This window comes from Thalassophryne amazonica, chromosome 5 (genome assembly GCF_902500255.1).
Source record: "Thalassophryne amazonica chromosome 5, fThaAma1.1, whole genome shotgun sequence".
In the NCBI taxonomy this organism is placed as follows: Eukaryota; Metazoa; Chordata; class Actinopteri; order Batrachoidiformes; family Batrachoididae; genus Thalassophryne; species Thalassophryne amazonica.
In genome coordinates, this window is record NC_047107.1 from 71,493,048 (window position 1) to 71,510,866 (window position 17,819).

The 17,819-nt window shown below is 41.6% G+C and overlaps 1 protein-coding gene across 1 annotated transcript in view; it reads left to right on the forward strand.

Annotated features, from left to right (window-relative positions):
- Positions 1-6,675: 6,675 nt before the first annotated feature.
- The window catches only part of ndufaf2 (NADH:ubiquinone oxidoreductase complex assembly factor 2), a 53,313-nt gene continuing 42,169 nt past the window's right edge, over positions 6,676-17,819 (forward strand). Inside the window, exon 1 of the mRNA XM_034170515.1 lies at positions 6,676-6,879. Coding sequence (XP_034026406.1) covers positions 6,765-6,879 — 115 coding nt within the window. The 5' untranslated portion in view covers positions 6,676-6,764. The remainder of the gene's footprint in view (positions 6,880-17,819) is intronic.

The window sequence follows — 17,819 nt, forward strand, 5'->3', positions numbered from 1 at the left end:
TAGAGCGTCAATCAGCGTTCTTCTTCTTCTATGTAATTTTCTGGCGATTTGCAAAACAACACGTACATTACCGCCACCATCTGTTAGATGTGGGAGCATTCATGGAGTCTGACATGCTATACTAATGACGAAATAGGGAGATAAGGAAAGAGGAGTTAAAAGAAGGTGGAGGAAATTACACTGTACTATATTCTGTTGAATAACCCTGTGCCCTTCAAATATGCAATTACATGCCTCCAAGCTGGTAGTGTAGAAAAAGAAGTGTAGAAAAGTATATAAGTGTGGAAGTGTAGAAAAACAAAGTGATCCCTCAAGTGTTAAACTGGTCTGCCCTAGTGTTCTGACATTGTCTCATAGAATCCTTTGCTTTCTGTTATATTCTTGACACTCCAACACGCACTCACCAGCCTCCCTTCTGCTGCATCTCAAACAATGACCGGTTTCATGGTTTCCAAAGGTTTTGAGAATGTGATTTAAACCTGTATGACCTATACGTAGTCATGTGATTACGTCTTCCCTGCAACGCCATCTCCCATGTCTCCTTGATACAACTCGTCCCTGAATTGTATGTAAAAACCAACCCTTAGATTCCCTGTCCCATTGCTTTTGCTTTGGTCATTTCTGTCTTGATATAAAGCTGATATACTACTTTGTTACCCTCAATTTCAAAATCTGCACACAAAGACCTTCCAAGACTAGCATCTACCTCTGAGAAAATGTCATTAATCATGATGTTAAACAGTATGGGACTGCATGTACTCTCTTATGGAACTCCATTGTCTCTTGGATAAATCTTACCGTGGGCTACTCAAGCTCTCACTTCAGTGGTTCTTGTTCTTCAAAAAAATCCATAATCCAGTTAATCATTCTCCCACCAATTCCCTTGGATTCAAACTTCATAAGGAGATCTGCCACAACATATCATATGCCTGTTCAATATTAAAAAAGACTGCTCCTACCAGTTCCTTATTAGCTTGGGCGTTCCTAATAAAATGAAAGGTGGTGGAATGTATGGTCAAACTGGAAAACTCATGAACCGTACTTTGATTCTAGTTGGCAATATCTTCTCCTATATCTGTAACAAGATGGACAGACTCTCTTAATTCCTTCTCTGGTGTACATCAATCTTTTAGCTTTCACTGACTTGGCTTCTGCTGTATGGCTCAAAATATCCTCACTCATTTGGTCAGTTGAAACCCCTGTGATTACTCCTCCCACAAATTTCTTTCATTACCACTCAAAACATTTCACTTTCTTTGCCAAAACTGTCACCTTAATCAAACTCTCTCTTTGTTTGGAATCACTGCATGCAATCACCAAATTCCCGTCCCAAAGCAGTTTGACTTTCCTAGTTCCTAGGTTAGCTAGCTTCAGCGGGTTGATGGAACTGGGAGAAACAAACTGTAGCTTTAGCTGCAACTCCTCTTTGCTTTGCTTTTCTCTGCTGTTATTATCAGAATCCAAATCACCATCGGCTAGACTACTGTAGCTTTTTTGCTTTTTATGTCCACTAAGTGGCTCAATGACCCCCTCCCCATCGCATGCCCGGGCTGAGTATGGGGGTTCCAGCAGAAACCATTTGGAGAAAGGGGGTTTCAGTGAAATCATTTTAAGTAAGTTGTGTCATTTAAGTGTCACCATTTGGGTTAGGGCTAGGTTTAGGGTTAGCTAACCCAATCTTCTATGACATCTAAACCCCATACTTCAAATAGTTTCCACTGAAACTCCCATACTCCACGTGGGCGTTAGTTAGTTATTCGCCATTATATAATGGCTGAATAGATCCTTCTCATTTGATTGGTGGTTTGTATGTCAGGATATTGATCATTCATCCCTTTTGCCATTGTGCTCCATTTAGCATGCAATTTTGCTTCCACTTAGCTTGCAAATTTGGCTCCATATGATTTGTACCATTGCATGCTGCCACAGTGTGTGCCCACCAGCAGCTACAGCGCTTAGCAGCTTATTGACACTACTCATTATTTTAACACAAAAGAAAAAACAAATCAAGCATGCTGTGAGCCATCTGGAGGCGTTTGTAATATTTGCTGGAATGTATCTAGCTAAAGTAGAACTGCTGTTGGATGAGCAGCTTGACAAATTTCTGTCCTAAATTTTCGCTGGACTGAGAAAAGCAGAAGAAGTACACAAACAAATCAGTGCACGGCGTCAGCTATGGACTACATTGTCAGGATTGTTTTTGAACTATCTGACTGTTTTTGCAAGTTGACTGAGAACAATTATGGATTGGATTGGACTGCTACTTAAAATTTGTGTTGGACTGTTTGGAACCTCTTGATGTCAAAGGACCAGTGATGCACACCAAAATGTAAGTTCCCTTTCTGTTGTTTATAAATTAATAAAATATCAAATGGAATCTATTTTAGCCATTCGGTGTTTCGCAGTTGTGAAATCACGTGCCGTCTGGTGGTCCATGACTCATGGGAGATGTCAGTTTCAGCAGAGTTCCGGTTTAGGGCACAATGTAAACACACCTCATGAAGCGTGGACAAGAAGACAACATCACAATATGCACCTGCTTATCACAGGTGCTACACCTCCTCTAGATAACCCTCTCAACTTGAGAGAACATGTCATCATCATAATCGCTCGTGAACTTGCTGAATCAGTGCCACATCCTTGCTTTCCCTTACCACAAAATAGTACTTATAAGTATATAAAAAGTAAACTAGAAGCATACTTGAAACATACTTGCATATACTACTTTTTGGTAAGGGTTGCCATCGTTTCCATGCACTGTGAGATGCTGGAACTCTGCTGGTGCCGCCGCGCATTCTGGGAAGCACAGGGGGATTATGGAAAACATTAAAATCTGGAATTATATAAAACAAATAATGAATGTTTTTTCATTTATTCAATGGAAAGAACTTTTCATCTTTCATCTCATGAAATATTCTTACCATTGAACTCATAAGGGCCTTTCGCACAGCACGCATCCAACACAAGGGGATGTGTCAAAATATGTAAATAACACGTGCAGTGTGAAAGGCCCAATAAACATTCATTATTTGTATATTACTTCCTGCCATCTTTGCTCCACACGTCTTCTTTTTCTTCTATAGCATTTAACGGGAGCTGGCATCCTTACTGTTGTACTTCTTCCATCTTCTGCGTCAGTCCATTATAGTAGTACTAAATCCTCCAATGAATCCAGTGTCTTTGAAGTATTTAAAAAACCAACACTTCCCCTGAGGAAAATAAGTATTTGAACACTCTGTGATTTTGCAAGTTCTCCCATTTAGAAATCATGGAGGGGTCTGAAATTTTCATTTTAGGTGCATGTCCACTGTCAGAGACATAATCTAAAAAAAAAAAAAAAAAAAAAAAAAAAAAAAATCCAGAAATCACAATGTATGATTTTTTTAATAATTTATTTGTATGTTACTGCTGCAAATAAGTATTTGAACACCTGTGAAAATCAATGTTAATATTTGATACAGTAGCCTTTGTTTGCAATTACAGAGGTCAAACATTTCCTGTAGTTTTTCACCAGGTTTGCACACACAGCAGCAGGGATTTTGGTCCACTCCTCCATACAGATCTCCTCTAGATCTTTCAGGTTTGGAGTTTCAGTTCCCTCCAAAGATTTTCCATTGAGTTCAGGTCTGGAGACTGGCCAGGCCACTCCAGGACCTTGAAATGCTTCTTACGGAGCCCCTCCTTAGTTGTCCTGGCTGTGTGTTTGGGGTTATTGTCATGCTGGAAGACCCAGCCATGACCCATCTTCAATGCTCTTACTCAGGGAAGGAGGTTGTTTGCCAAAATCTCGCAATACATGACCCCATCCATCCTCCCTTCAATACGGTGCAGTCGTCCTGTCCCCTTTGCAGAAGAGCACCCCCAGAGTATGATGTTTCCACCCCCATGCTTCACAGTTGGGATGGTTTTCTTGGGGTTGTTCTCATCCTCTAAACATGGTAAGTGGAGTTGATTCCAAAAAGCTCTATTATGGTCTCATCTGACCATACGACCTTCTCCCATGCCTCCTCTGGATCATCCAGATGGTCATTGGTGAACTTCAAACAGGCCTGGACATGTGCTGGCTTGAGCAGGGGGACCTTGCTGCCCTGCAGGATTTTAATCCATGACAGCATCATGTGTTACTAATGTAATCTTTGTGACTGTTGTCCCAGCTCTCTTCAGGTCATTGAGCAGGTCCTCCTGTGTAGTTCTGAGCTTTCTCAGAATCATCCTTACCCCACAAAGTGAGCTCTTGTATGGAATCCCAAACCGAGGGAGATTGACAGTCATCTTGTGTTTCTTCCACTTTCTAATAAATAATCATAACAGTTGTTGTCTTCTACCAAGCTGCTTGCCTGTTGTCCTGTAGTCCATCCCAGCCTTGTGCAGGTCAACAGTTTTGTCCCTGGTGTCCTTAGACAGCTCTTTGGTCTTGGCTATGGTGGACAGGTTGGAGTGTGATTGATTAAGTGTGTGAACAGGTGTCTTTTATACAGGTAACAAGTTCAAACAGGTGCAATTAATACAGGTAAAGAGTGCAGAATAAGAGGGCTTCTTAAAGAAAAATTAACAGGTCTGTGTGAGCCAGAATTCTTGCTGGTTGGTAGGGTGTCAAATACTTATTTGCAGCAGTAACATACAAATAAATTATTTAAAAAATCATACATTGTGATTTCCGGATTTTTTTTTTTTTAGATTACGTCTCTCACAGTGGACATGCACCTAAGATGAAAATTTCAGACCCCTCCATGATTTCTAAGTGGGAGAACTTGCAAAATCACAGGGTGTTCAAATACTTATTTTCCTCACTGTATCTCTAAAATTCTTCCTAAAGAAACTTCTTTCAAACCTATACTCCTAGATTTTGAGAGAAGCTGCCTTTCTCTGGACTACAGTGCACTGCGAAAGTATTCACAACACTTCACTTTTTCCACATTTTGTTATGTTACAGCCTTATTCCAAAATGGATGGAATTCGTTTTTTTTTTCCTCAAAATTCTACAGGCAATACCCCATAATGCTGCATGGCCAACCGTTCCGCATTGGGCTGTACAGTCCCAGTATTTACCCCTGTGTCCCGCGTTCCGCATAGTTGTGTGCAGGACCCCCATTTGGGTAGGTCAGGGCATGCCTCCGGACCCCAGTTATGCTTTGTGCCCTTAGCACTTGTGGCCATGTGTGGGTGTCCTGCATTGGTATGTTCAAATGTTGGCAGGTATGCATGATGACAATATGATACAAGGTTTTTTTGGGGGGGATTTTTGCATATTTGTTTTTTGCAAACAAACAAACTAAGAAATCACGTACATAAGTATTCACAGCCTTTGCTTTGAAGATCAAAACTGAGCTCAGGTGCATCCTGTTTCCAATGATCATCCATGAGCTGTTTCTACAGCTTAACTGGAGTCCACCTGTGGTAAATTCAAATGATTGGACATAATTTGGAAAGGCACACACCTGTCTGCATAATTTGTTAAAGGCAATATAGATTACAAAATACTTAAAAAAAAACTTTGCTAGCCAAAATTTTTTGTTAAAAAGCATACCATTAATGAGCCTGTATCATAGTAACCATACACAAGTTGTATCAAGTAACCTGAAATCTAATTTGTAAGTGAAGTTACATTTCTACCTGGATGTGGAATGAAAAGCCATGTGGATGAAATGGTACGATACAATAGACACAAGAGAACTCACATTGGTGTGAACTCGGCCTCACGTGTAAACTGGGTCCGGGGTGAGCCCCATCACAATCCCTAATGCAGGACGAGTTCTCCAGGAGGCCGAATTCCCTTGTTACTGATACAACTACTTCTGTATGGCTGCCATGATACAGGCTCATCTTGCCTAATTTTTTTTCTATATATGTTTGATATTGAGCTGCTGCCCCCGCAACCCGACTCTGGATAAAGCGGAAGAAAATGGATGGATGGATGGATGATCTTAGCCATGTACATACTGTGCATCCAGAAAGTATTCACAGCACTTCACTTTTCCCACATTTTATTTTACAGCATTATTCCAAAATGGAGTAAATTAATTTTTTTTTCCCCTCAAAATTCTACACACAATGCCCCATAATGACAACATGAAAAAGCTTTTTTAAATGTATTAAAAATGAAAAACTATGAAATCACATGTACTTAAGTGTTCACAGCCTTTGTTATGAAGCTCAAAATTGAGCTCAGGTGCATCCTGTTTCCACTGATCATCCTTGAGATGTTTCTACAGCTTAATTTGAGTCCAACTGGGGTAAATTCAGTTGATTGGACATGATTTGGAAAGACACACACCTGTCTACATATAAGGTCCAACAGTTTGACACAGTGCATGTCAGAACACAAACCAAACATGAAGTCAAAGGAATTGTCTGTACACCTCTGAGACAGGATTGTCTCGAGGCACAAATCTGGAGAAAGGTACAGAAACATTTCTGCTGCTTTGAACTGTCCGTCTCGCTTGTCACATTCTCCTTCCAAAAAAGTTTTCGTTGGAGAGAGAACCCTGCAACCAATTTCCCCTCCCCGGGCCTTCACCTGCAGCCTTCAGGGGAAAAAAATCCGTGTTGTAAGCCAAACTGGCAACTCTTATGGTAGTTCTGTGTTAATTGTGATCATTGGTTGATCGAGTGCAGTCGTCCAATTACAAAGCAGTTTATTGAAACGTGAACATAAACATTTCCGCAGTCAGAGGACAGACAAGGGATTAAGACGTCTGATGTGCGTGAAGCTCTTCTGTTATCGTGGATAAAACCACGTAGAACTTTTCCGTTGTCGCGGAATCATGAGCAGAATCGCAGGACTTTTACGGCGGACGTTCGGAGTTGTGCGCGAGCACGTCGGGACGGATCATTTAGGGAATAAATATTACTTTGTCCCCGAACAGAAGACATGGACAGGTATGTCTACGAGTAAAATCTGATCGGTTTGGACCCATGAGAACTAAATCGCAGCTTTTCTGTCCAGATAGTCATGTATTTATACAGGTCGTGTGTGTATTAGTCCATGTTTTACATGATTTTGCCTTCACCGTTTTGCTACTGTAGTATGAATAGGTGGCCACTAGATGACGCCACCATCTCATTGAGAAGCGATGCTGGAATTTTTCACAAAAAATGTATTCGATTGACTCTCTTCTTTACTGCAACTCACTTCTCATTTTTATTTTTCTAATTTGGGCAGATGAAAAGTTGCGTCATCTTTACTGTTGTTGATCCTCACACAGGAAAAAACACCCTTCTGTTGTTGTCTGGCACGTGGGTTTAAAAGGTCAGATGTGTCCCTGCTGGACATGGCAGTGGGACACTGTGTAATGCACAGGCCGAGCTGAAGACCCGGGCCATCAGACTAATCCATGGCGTACAAAGGCTCTGATTTCTAAGGCCAAGGACATGCCTGCTGGTTTTGTAAACCGGCACAAGTGTCTGACTGTGAAAGTGTCTGAAAAAGGACTGTCGTACCCTCACATGCTTTCAGAGAAAGATGCTGAGCTAAGATAAACGGTGAGGCCTCCATAATGGTAGGGGATGATTGTTGGTATTCAGGCACAGAAACGATTTCAGCTCACCTTCAGGAGAGGTATTGTAGTCAACCTCCAACAGGGGTTTGCAAGATTATTGCAAAAAGTTTGTCTCCCTGTCTGTCCAGACAAATAGCTGAAGAAACAATTGGTTGATTTCATTCATAGTGCATGTGCGAATTGCAAGTGATGACATCTCAGCATGACCTTAATTTCAATGTTTAAAGGTCAAGGTATCGAGAACCGGTTCTTTTCGGGTATCGTTAAGAATTGATTCGATCCACCGACATCAATAGCCTTTTTGCTTAATGATTCCCTTATCGGACCTTCAGCGCAGTCGTTGTTTTTGAGGGTGTTTGTCGGGAAAATGATCATTCCGGTCAGAATTAATAACTTCAAATTGCCGCTTTAAATAAAATGGCAACTTTTTCCACACGTTGTAATGCAGACGATAAACTACAATTGACTAAAACTTTTTTTTTCCTCCCAAAATGAGAAGTCCTGCATTCTTCATGAATTACATCCTGACGTGCTGCACAGACAGCTGCAAGAGCGCAGCTCAGACATACGGTGTGACATTCATGCCAATAATGTCTGAAAGGAAATGCTTTTGACAAAAACTACAGATTTTGTTTATTTCTATTTATGTCCAGAGATCAAGGATCCACCATGTAGAGTTTATTATGTTCAGAGTTTAAGGGTCTAGTGACCAATTTCATATTTATTTACTTTAAGACTCAATAAAATGTTGTTGACATAAAAAACCTGTAAAGCCTACTTTTAGTACACAGAAAATTCACAAGAGGTATCGATAAGGGAATCGATAAGGAATCGACTCGATAATGGTATCAATACAATCTTATAATACCCATCCTAACTGTCACAGATCAGTATGAATGACATCACTGTGATCTCATATACATATCAGCATGAACTTGACATCACCATGATCTCACTCACAGGTCTATTTGCTCATTCATACGCATGCACTTGAGATCATCCTTCAAGTGCTTTTTGTTTCAAAGTTATTGTGGAAAAAATGTGATTTATTTATCATTTAATACCAAATGATGTCATTTGGTTTGATAGTCTTTTCCATTTCTACTGGCTCCCAGAGCATTACTTGCAAACTTGCACTTCATTTTTTTTGTTTCCTTACTTTATTTGAATATGATTAAATTTAGTAATAATTTTCAAATGCTGATAAATTATACTGTATTTGTTGTCTTTCTGCTGTCTGATTCTTTTTTTTTTCTCTTTCTGTTTAAGGTAGGGCTCCATCCAGAGATGGGAGTGGGTGTTTTCTTCTGCAGGCCTCCCGTCTTGTGCACCAGCATGGACTCCCAAAATCTCCCCAAATTCCTGTATTGTCTATTGTGCCGGTAGCATGGCCCAAGCAGAGGGTCACCCCTTTGAGTCTGGTCTGCTTGAGGTTTCTTTCTCAAATCATCAGAGGGAGTTTTTCCTTACCACTTTCACCTGTGTGCTTGCTCTAGGGCAGGGGTGTGCAACTTGTTCCAGAAAGGGCCAAGAGGGTGCAGGTTTTCTTTGCAGCCACTGACTCCACCAGGTGATTTCACTGATTAATATTACTTTCTTTAGACATGTCAGGGGATGAATACATAAACATTTCTAAGTTAAAAAGGAATGGTTTGCACCATTTGTCATGATATTTATCACGTTACTGGGTAACATGTCGCATGTCATAACATCCAATGGATGTTGACCTTGTTTGACTTTTTACTTTGGAGACCAAGCATTCAAAATGGTCAAAACTATTTCATTTATTAATCCTATTAGCTCAACCAATAATTTTCATGACTTTTTACCAAAATTGGAGCAGCTTTAACTTTTGACCCCTGTACAAACTGAAATTGACTTTCAACACCATTTTTGCAGTTTTGTGGTATGCATTTCAATGTGTCTGGAGCATTTTAAATTTTGACCTCTGTGCAGTTCTTCATTGACCCCTACCTGGCTTTAGCTACTACCCTGGGATGGCTATCATACATTTTTGTGTAGGTCATGGTACACTGAGGCTGTATTGTAAGTTTCATTTAGTCCCATTAAGTGGTCTCAATTAACGTAAAAATTGACTTCTGGAACGATCTTCCGCTGACTGTCAGAGAGTCTGTGGGACAGTTTAAGTCCAGACTGAAAACTCATCTCTTCTCCCTGGCTTTCAACACTGGCTAAGTGGTATATGCTTTGCTCTGCTATTTTGCTCTGTATTTTTAGATTATTTATTTATTTTATTCTTTTCCTTTAATATTTTACGCTTTTGTATTGCTATTATTGTGAAGCACTTTGGTCAGCTGCAGCTGTGTTTTAAATGTGCTATATAAATAAATTTGAATTCTGGTTTATGGACTAGGTATGGTGTATGGTAAAGATGACTGTAGTTTTCAGTTTTCAAAAAGTGAGTGATCATGCAAGAAGGAGACCAGTGAGGGATGCCGCCATACATCCATAACCACTCTGAAGGAGTTACAGGTTTCTGGGAGTGAGATTGCAGTACTGTGCACAGTGTAGCATTTGTCTGTTGCATCACCAGTTAGTTACACAGTTTGATGGTGGAGTGAAACAGAGAAGGGTTTTCTTAAAAAGATAATGTGAAATTTCAGCTAGTTTGCCAGATGGCACATGGGAGACTCAAGCCCAGCTTTCATGTTTTCTGGTGACAAAGTTCCTCTCTGTTCTACTAAACCATGAAGCAGTCGCTGGTGACGCATCAGCCAAACGGTGCACTCTGCACAAAGTCTCTTCAGTTCCATTTGCAGATCCTTATAGGGCTGGAAATCTGAAGTGCGAGATTCACGAGAATGGATGTGATGTAAGCTGCTGGATACAAACAAAAACCTTGAGTGTTTGTTTATCGTTTGTTGCTCATGATCTCTGATCAACGCAGAGAATCTCAAATCCACGCTTGTTTTTAACAAAGCACCTTTAGTGACTTCATTTTATTTTCTGTCACCTATCTGGGTTGGGTGGCAGCAGGCCAAGCACCTCATCCCACACTTCCCTGTCCTCAGCCAAGTTCTGTAGTTCTTCCTGGGAGATCCTGAGGAGTTCCCAAGACAGCTGGGAAATCTAATCCCTCCACCGTGTCCTGGGTCTTCCCCGGGATCTCCTCCCAGGTGGTCATACTTGGAAGCCTGCCTTAGGGAGATGACCCGGGGGCTTCCTCACCAGATGCCTGAACCACCTCAGCTGGCTTCTTTCAACATGAAAAAGCAGCGGCTCTACGCCGAGTTCCTCCCAGATAGTCGAGCTTCTCACCTTGTCCCGGAGTGTAATTCCAGATAACAATGGAAGAATCTCATTTCCACTGCTTGTAGCCGCAATCTTATTCTTTCTGTCATTACCCAAAGTTCAAGACCATAGGTGACGATAGGAGCATAAATCAACTAGTAAATTGAGATTTATGATCTCATGCTCCAGTTAACCTTCACTTTGGGCAATAACTCTCCCCTGACCCAGAGGATATTGTCCCCTTTTTTCTACAGATGATCATTTTCTCAGATTTGGAGGAGCTGATTCTCATACCAGTTGCTTCACCCTTGGTCTCAAACTTGCTCAGTGCGCATTGGAGGTCACTTACTGACTTTTCCATTTATTTTATTTTTTTTTTTATGAACTTTGTAGTATATGATACAAAAAAAAAGTTGCACCAGAAGTCAAGAGTTGGCCGTGAGTGTTTGACCCCAATCTCAACCTCGTCCAGGGATCTATGCAGGGTAGGAGCCAGCATGTTAGCGTAAGTATATTTTATTACATATTGTGTGGGTGTGTGTTTGTCTGACCCCTGAGACACACTGCACGAGTCATGGCTGTGTCACATCAGACAGACACATTTTTTTTTAACCTTTTATTTAACCAGGTTAGTCCCATTGAGATCGAGACCCCCTTTTGAAGTTTATAAAGCTTCCAGTCCACGCAACCTGCATGTCTTTAAATGTGGGAGGAAACTGGAGCACCCCCTGGAAGAAACCCACAAAAACATGGGGAGAACATGCAAACTCCACACAGTAAGGCCACAGGTGGGACTTGAACCCATGACCTTCTTGCTGTGAGGCAGCAGTGCTAACCACTAATCCACCGTGCTGCAGTAGTTGTGCATTTGTGTATTTACACCAAAATTCTAATGACATCAGTGTATTTTGTCTGACCATTTTACAGTGCCCATTCAGTTTGGGCTGTTATTGTGTGCTTTTTTTTTTTTTTTTTTATGCAATGTGCTCAAGTGCACCCTGGGAGCACCGTGGAGAATTTAGTGATTTTTTTTTTTTTTTTTTTTTTTTTTTCCCCAGCCTGACAGGGATTTTCACCAAGGATCTTCTGGTTACAAGCCCACAACTTTAACCACTTGACATCAGTGCCTTGGTGGCTTCCCTCACTTGCCTCCTTCTTATATGTTCACTCTGTTATTGAGAACTGCCTACGCCAAACAGATTTACCATACAGTGTCTGTAACTGATGTAAATTAAGACTTTGACTTGGAAACGTTCATGTATCCAAGTAAAAGTGCCCTAAATTCAATAATAATTGTATCCCCCCCATTTTATGTCTATACTATTTTATTGCACTACATGAAAGCATTTTTGTTGTTCAGTAACTTTGGGCATTTTATTAAATATTTGATTATATAAAACTGGTTCTTTTGAATTTATCACTGAACATTTTTTTAATTCCGTCTTTAAAATTCATGGCTGCCAGTTACGCTGCCCTGAATTGTAACATCCACTGCATGTACGTGTTTTTCCTGCTGTAGAGTGACTAACCTCTGTCAGCTTGTAAGCTCAGTTTCTATCCGACTGAACTTGACTTTGAGCTTTGGCTTTTCTCAGCAGTTTGTGGAGAAATTTATGCCCACCTTGTATTTATAATTCATTACAGGGCTGTTTCTCCACCCCTGACTGTCAGACTATTCAAATGAGACATCACACAAGCCCATTTTCTAGCACGATACAGGCTTCAGTACTCGCTTTTCAATCACAGCGACTCTAAAGAGGTTAGTTGACGTGTGTAAACGTGAACACGATTATGAATGCCATGCAGGGACAGTCACATACAGAGTGCTTGACAATACACAGATGTATAGCACTTGCTTATTTGCTTCTCTTTTTCTTCCACTCACTGTTCAGCCTTGTGGAAATAAAGGAAATGCATTATTCAGTCCATATGTCTTGCTAAAGCAAGCTCTTTTTGATCTTAAACTGATAGGCCAAGCGTGGGTGTAGGGCCTAAGGCACGGACTGCAGGGCTTTCCACTGCTGCTGTCTCTCGCTCCGAGTACTTCTAGTCATTTGTCCATCTCCAGTGATCTGTCCATCCCTGTCTACCTTTTTGTATGCTTTGCTGCTCCCATTTTCATCCTCTCTCAATCTATTAACTTGAGAAAACTGGAGCATAAGCAATTTAGTGTGTAGCGAGCCATGTTGTTGACTATGTAAATAACTATTAAGGCTAAAAAATAAAAGCTGATCCTTGCTGGATGTGGGCTCTGTCCTGTCTGAGCATGGCACATGTACCAACCTCACCTAATTCAAGTGATGTAATTATGTATAGTGCACCACTGTATGGTTGTGTGACTTGGACACTAAACAGTGTGGCCAAAGGCAACAACTGGTTGGGTTTTTTCTTTTGTACCAGGTTTCTTCACTTGGGTACCACTGGAATGACCTTGTGTTAAACGAGCTGTTACTTAGGGAGATTCAAATGAGAAGTATCACTTGCATTGTAAGGGAGCATCAGCTACAACATTAGGGGGACATGTGGTGCGTTCCTGTGGGCATGATCTAGCACACAGGTGCCTCAGTTTTGATTACCCCAGTGGCTGGAGAAGGCCAAGTTGACGCCCATGTTTCATTTGGCTGCAGCAGATGGATGGTTACTTTCGAGACTCTGTTGTCTGCTTCACTGGTTTTTCATCCAGGATTCAGATGGGTTCCATGATGTGGTGAATATTCTGTGCATGTATGTTTGTGTGGCTGCTGTGCTGTATCTCAGCTAGTCCAACTGTCAATTTATTTGAAAATAGGACTTTAACAGAATGGTTTGTCAGAAACAGAGGTTTTGCCATGGTAATGCCCAAAACAACAAAATTCACTATTAAAATCTGAATAACCATGGAGTTTAGAGAGTAGAGTTGGGGATTAAACTACACTGAGACCCTAATTTGATATTTGCTGAAAAGGACCAGAATGCAGTCCTTGGACTTTCATGAAATTATCCAATGACCCACTTGTTCTGTTTCCCCCAGTTGAATGTTTCTCATGAAAATTACTACAAATGCCCCTTTGTCGAGCTTTGGAAGAATGACAATACAGAGAGATTTTTGGCCTTAAATTATTGAGCACACTCAAGTTACTATGTGCAGCAATTGAAGATTTTTCCTGAAAATGGACAAAGGTGTATGCTTTGACTCCATGAGGTTGTCCATCACTGTATCTCAGTAACCACTGAGGGCAGAGAGCAATTCAGGGTTTAAATTGATCAAAAACTCAGAGTTTGTATTTGATTCTATTGTGCAGTTTTCCTAAAAATGACAAGAAATGCCTATTTTGACCCTCAACCCCAATGAAGTTACCCTTTATTGTATTTTAGGAAGAGAAGAAAAAGTAAGTTTGATAGAGGCCCATTGGTACCACTGCTTATGCCAAGATTAAGAGGATAACTGTCAACTACTCCACATGGCTGAGATGACAGTCCATCGCAGGTTACTCCTCAACCAAGGTGGGTACCTGTTTGCAGCTGGATAGACTGGGACAGTGCAGATGAAGTGTCTTGTCCGAGGACACAGACAGTAGTATGACCAGGAATCGAACCCAGGTCCACATATTGGTAGCTCAGTGCCTTATCCCACTGATCTACCTGCCCTGCGTAGGTTTTGCATATATTTCACCAACAGATGACCCAAAGCGTTGAAATTAACAGAGTGCAAAAAGTCACAGGTGAGTATCCCTTTCAACTTATGTTCATGTAATGCGGTACAGTATGTTGGAAATAATTTTACCCCAAAATCTAGACCATTATCCATCCCGTTCAAAATCTGTCTTCGACACCTTGTGGTATCGTGTGTTGAGCAGCTTAAGAAACTTTGCCAGGTTTGAGCATTGTGACTTATTGTCCTGTACCGTCCCTGAACACTCCTTGACCCGTAGTTGCTTGCATTCAGACCGTCCTTCTTTAACCCTTCCCTTTCATAGCTGGCTTTGATTTTTTATTTTTTTTATTTTTTTTATTTTCCTCCTTTGAAGCAGGTCCAGTGAATATTTCTACTCTGAACAGTTCAGCAGTGTGAAGGCCCAGACACAGCAGAGAGCTTTGTCTCTCCCTCAGATGCTGCCACATCAAAATGAATTGGCTTCAGTCTGAAGTACAGACCTAGAGAATGTGTGACGCTGCCCTTAGAAAAGGCCCAGCTCAAAGCGGCTGCTATGCATATAGAGAACTGCAGTATAGGCTCTTGGGTTCCAGTGATTGTTGTCTGTGGCAGGCCTACAAGAGAAAGCCACTGGCAATCTGGCCGCTGGTCTTTAGAAGGCTTTTGCCTTGGTGTCGGCTCCGCGGAGCTGAATAGGGAATCTATATTCCTCTTTCTTTCTGTGTGCGTCTGTCCCCCAGGCCCGGCTCTGCCTTACACTGCATGGGGCGCCATGTCACGCTGCCCAGATGAAAGCGGAGCATTCTGCGGATGGGCTCATTCGTCTTCAGCAGTGGGCCTGCAGCTTTGACGCCTGCCTTCCCTCCCTTTATTTAGGATGAGAGGCACGCTGACATTATCGGCCGCTGCAGGCACATTTGAAAATAATTGCCTGTATGATTGCTATTTTCTTACCTCTTTGAGGAGGTGTAGCCTTTGTCTTGGAATCAATGGCTGCTCAATACTGGACAGGGGAAAGGCAGTTTCCTTTCATGTCTTGGTGAAAAGGATGTATTTTTAGCGCTATTCATTTTCACACTGTGTGCCATGCAGTTTTAATCTATTGGTCTTTGCCACTGTGCGGAGAATGGAAGCGATTCAGAGGTTTTTCAGAGGTGCGCCAGACTGTTGCAGAGAAAAGACGCATTTACTTGTCATCCTATCACTATCCCCCTCTCTTTGTCTATTATTTATTTGATTTCTTAGCTCTGTTCTATGAAGTGAAAAACTGAAAAGGCCTCACTTCTGCTATTTCAGGATGAGAGAGACTGGGGACTGAGGGAGGAGGTGTGTGTGTGTGTTTTCACATTGGCGTGTGTATTATTGACTGTGCAATTGTGTAAATGTTTGTGTGTAATAGCTAAAACTACACACAATTTTTTTTTATTTATTTTTTTTTGGGGGGGGGGGGGCGATTGTGTGTTTTCTCTCCGCTTCATGGCCTAACACACTTAACACAACAGCAGATGGCTGTGTGTCATCAGAGCGTTGATTCAAGCTGCAGATTGCCGCAGAAATAGTCGCAGCGGAGAGACGACGGTCCAAATGACTGTTTATTCTGCCACAAGTCATCCCGAGGGTGTGATGAAAGAAGGTCTAACCTACAGTAGGACATCAAGTCCGTAGAATCTCTCTGTCCAGAACCGCTACAGTAAATCATATTAATTGATCAGTGGCGTTGCAACGCATGGAGTTTAAATGAAGCCGCCCCCCCCCCCCCTTTAAATCATTACAGGAAACCTCTCTGTGCACATCAGTTGCCGACTGTGTGTATGTGTGTATTGTATGCGGTGGAACATCACGGAGTGGCTTAACTATGTCATTAAAAAGACATTATAACAAAAAAAGATGCTTAATTTGAGAAATGGGCACATTTATTTCTTTCAGTGCAACATCACAAATGGGCCTCAGTCTGAGTGAGAGTGTGTGTGTGAGGCATTATACAAGCTCTGTTAGTCCAGCAGCTTAACTCCAGTATGTATAAGAATCGTTCAGTTTGTGCTAAAAGCATGAAATTTGGTACACATATAGCCAAAGGCATATCAAAAAGATTTGGACATGGAGGTATCATGAATTTTCAACATGGTGCCCATGGCAGCTATTTTTCAAAATGGCCACCAGAAACAACAGTTTTCTTATGAGTGATGGATATAATGTGACATTGTACACAGAATTCGATTAATTAATTACCATAAGTGCTTGCTAATGTGTTTTTTTGGATTAGACATTTTCATTAAAAATTCAAAATGGTCGCCATTGTTTCCAGACTGGTTAGATACGGATAAACTCTGTGTCGAATTATACATTTTTCTTGATGCATAATTTGAATTAGCAAAAGTAGAATTTCTGAGAAGCTTTGATCTATCTCACAAGACATATATTAAGTGAGGCCAAATCTAGGGTCTATCACAAGGAAGACTATTCACACTCGCCTTCACAGAAGCAGAGGGCAGTGCATTGTAACTGAGCTTTTTTGCACTTGCAATGCCCAACACAACCCTTCTTACATTTGCAAGAGACAAGTTCATAACTGGACTGGCCTGCATCTGGTAGGCATGTCCAGAAGGGTTCATAGTCTCCCTCAGATGTCTTTCACCAACCCCATTTGCACGGTGAAGGTAGTTCTGGTGTTGACACCAGCACTTGACCCCACATGTGACCTCCTTGGTATACTCCTCTCTTGACATGCTCTTCCAGGGCAGCCTTGGTCGGAGGGATTGATTCTGCATTGTGTGTCTTGGCGAATAACTTCCTTCTTGCCGTATCTATTTCTGTGCATGTGCTGGTTCGGTCATAGAGTAGGATAACATACCTTTCAATTGTGGCCATTACCTCTTGTGGTATCTCAGTTGGGGCTGAAGACAGTTTCAACAGGGCATGCGTAAGCTCAGGAAACACAGTCCATACAGGCAACGCAGTCTTTTTCCCATGGCCACCAAAGCTTGACATAGTGTCGCAACCCATCACTGCATGGAACAGTGGTAGCGCACTTGCTTTCTCAGGTCCTAGCCCTGCTGCAATTTCATGGGCTGCTAAGTATCGGAAACTCTTTCCAATTCCGAAAGCCAACCAGAGCTCATCTTCTGGTTGTAGAGTCTGAGCCACTGCCACAGCTAGCACCACAACATCAGTATCTACTGTTTTAATCATGATCTTATGATGGTCATTTCTGGCTGCATGGGCTACATGTAATAACATGCGGCTATCTGCTTCCTCATGTGAACAAGGAGCAATGGAAGACCTATCTGGGAGTGGTGGCTTGCTAAGGACTTCTATGTCACTAGTGATAACAAGCTGTTTGTCCTCCTGCAGTAACGATGTGAGAAGAGCTTTTGAGAGAAAGGCAAACAATTCTGTCTTATTGCTGTCAACGCTGAGAAAGTTTGGCCAGTTCC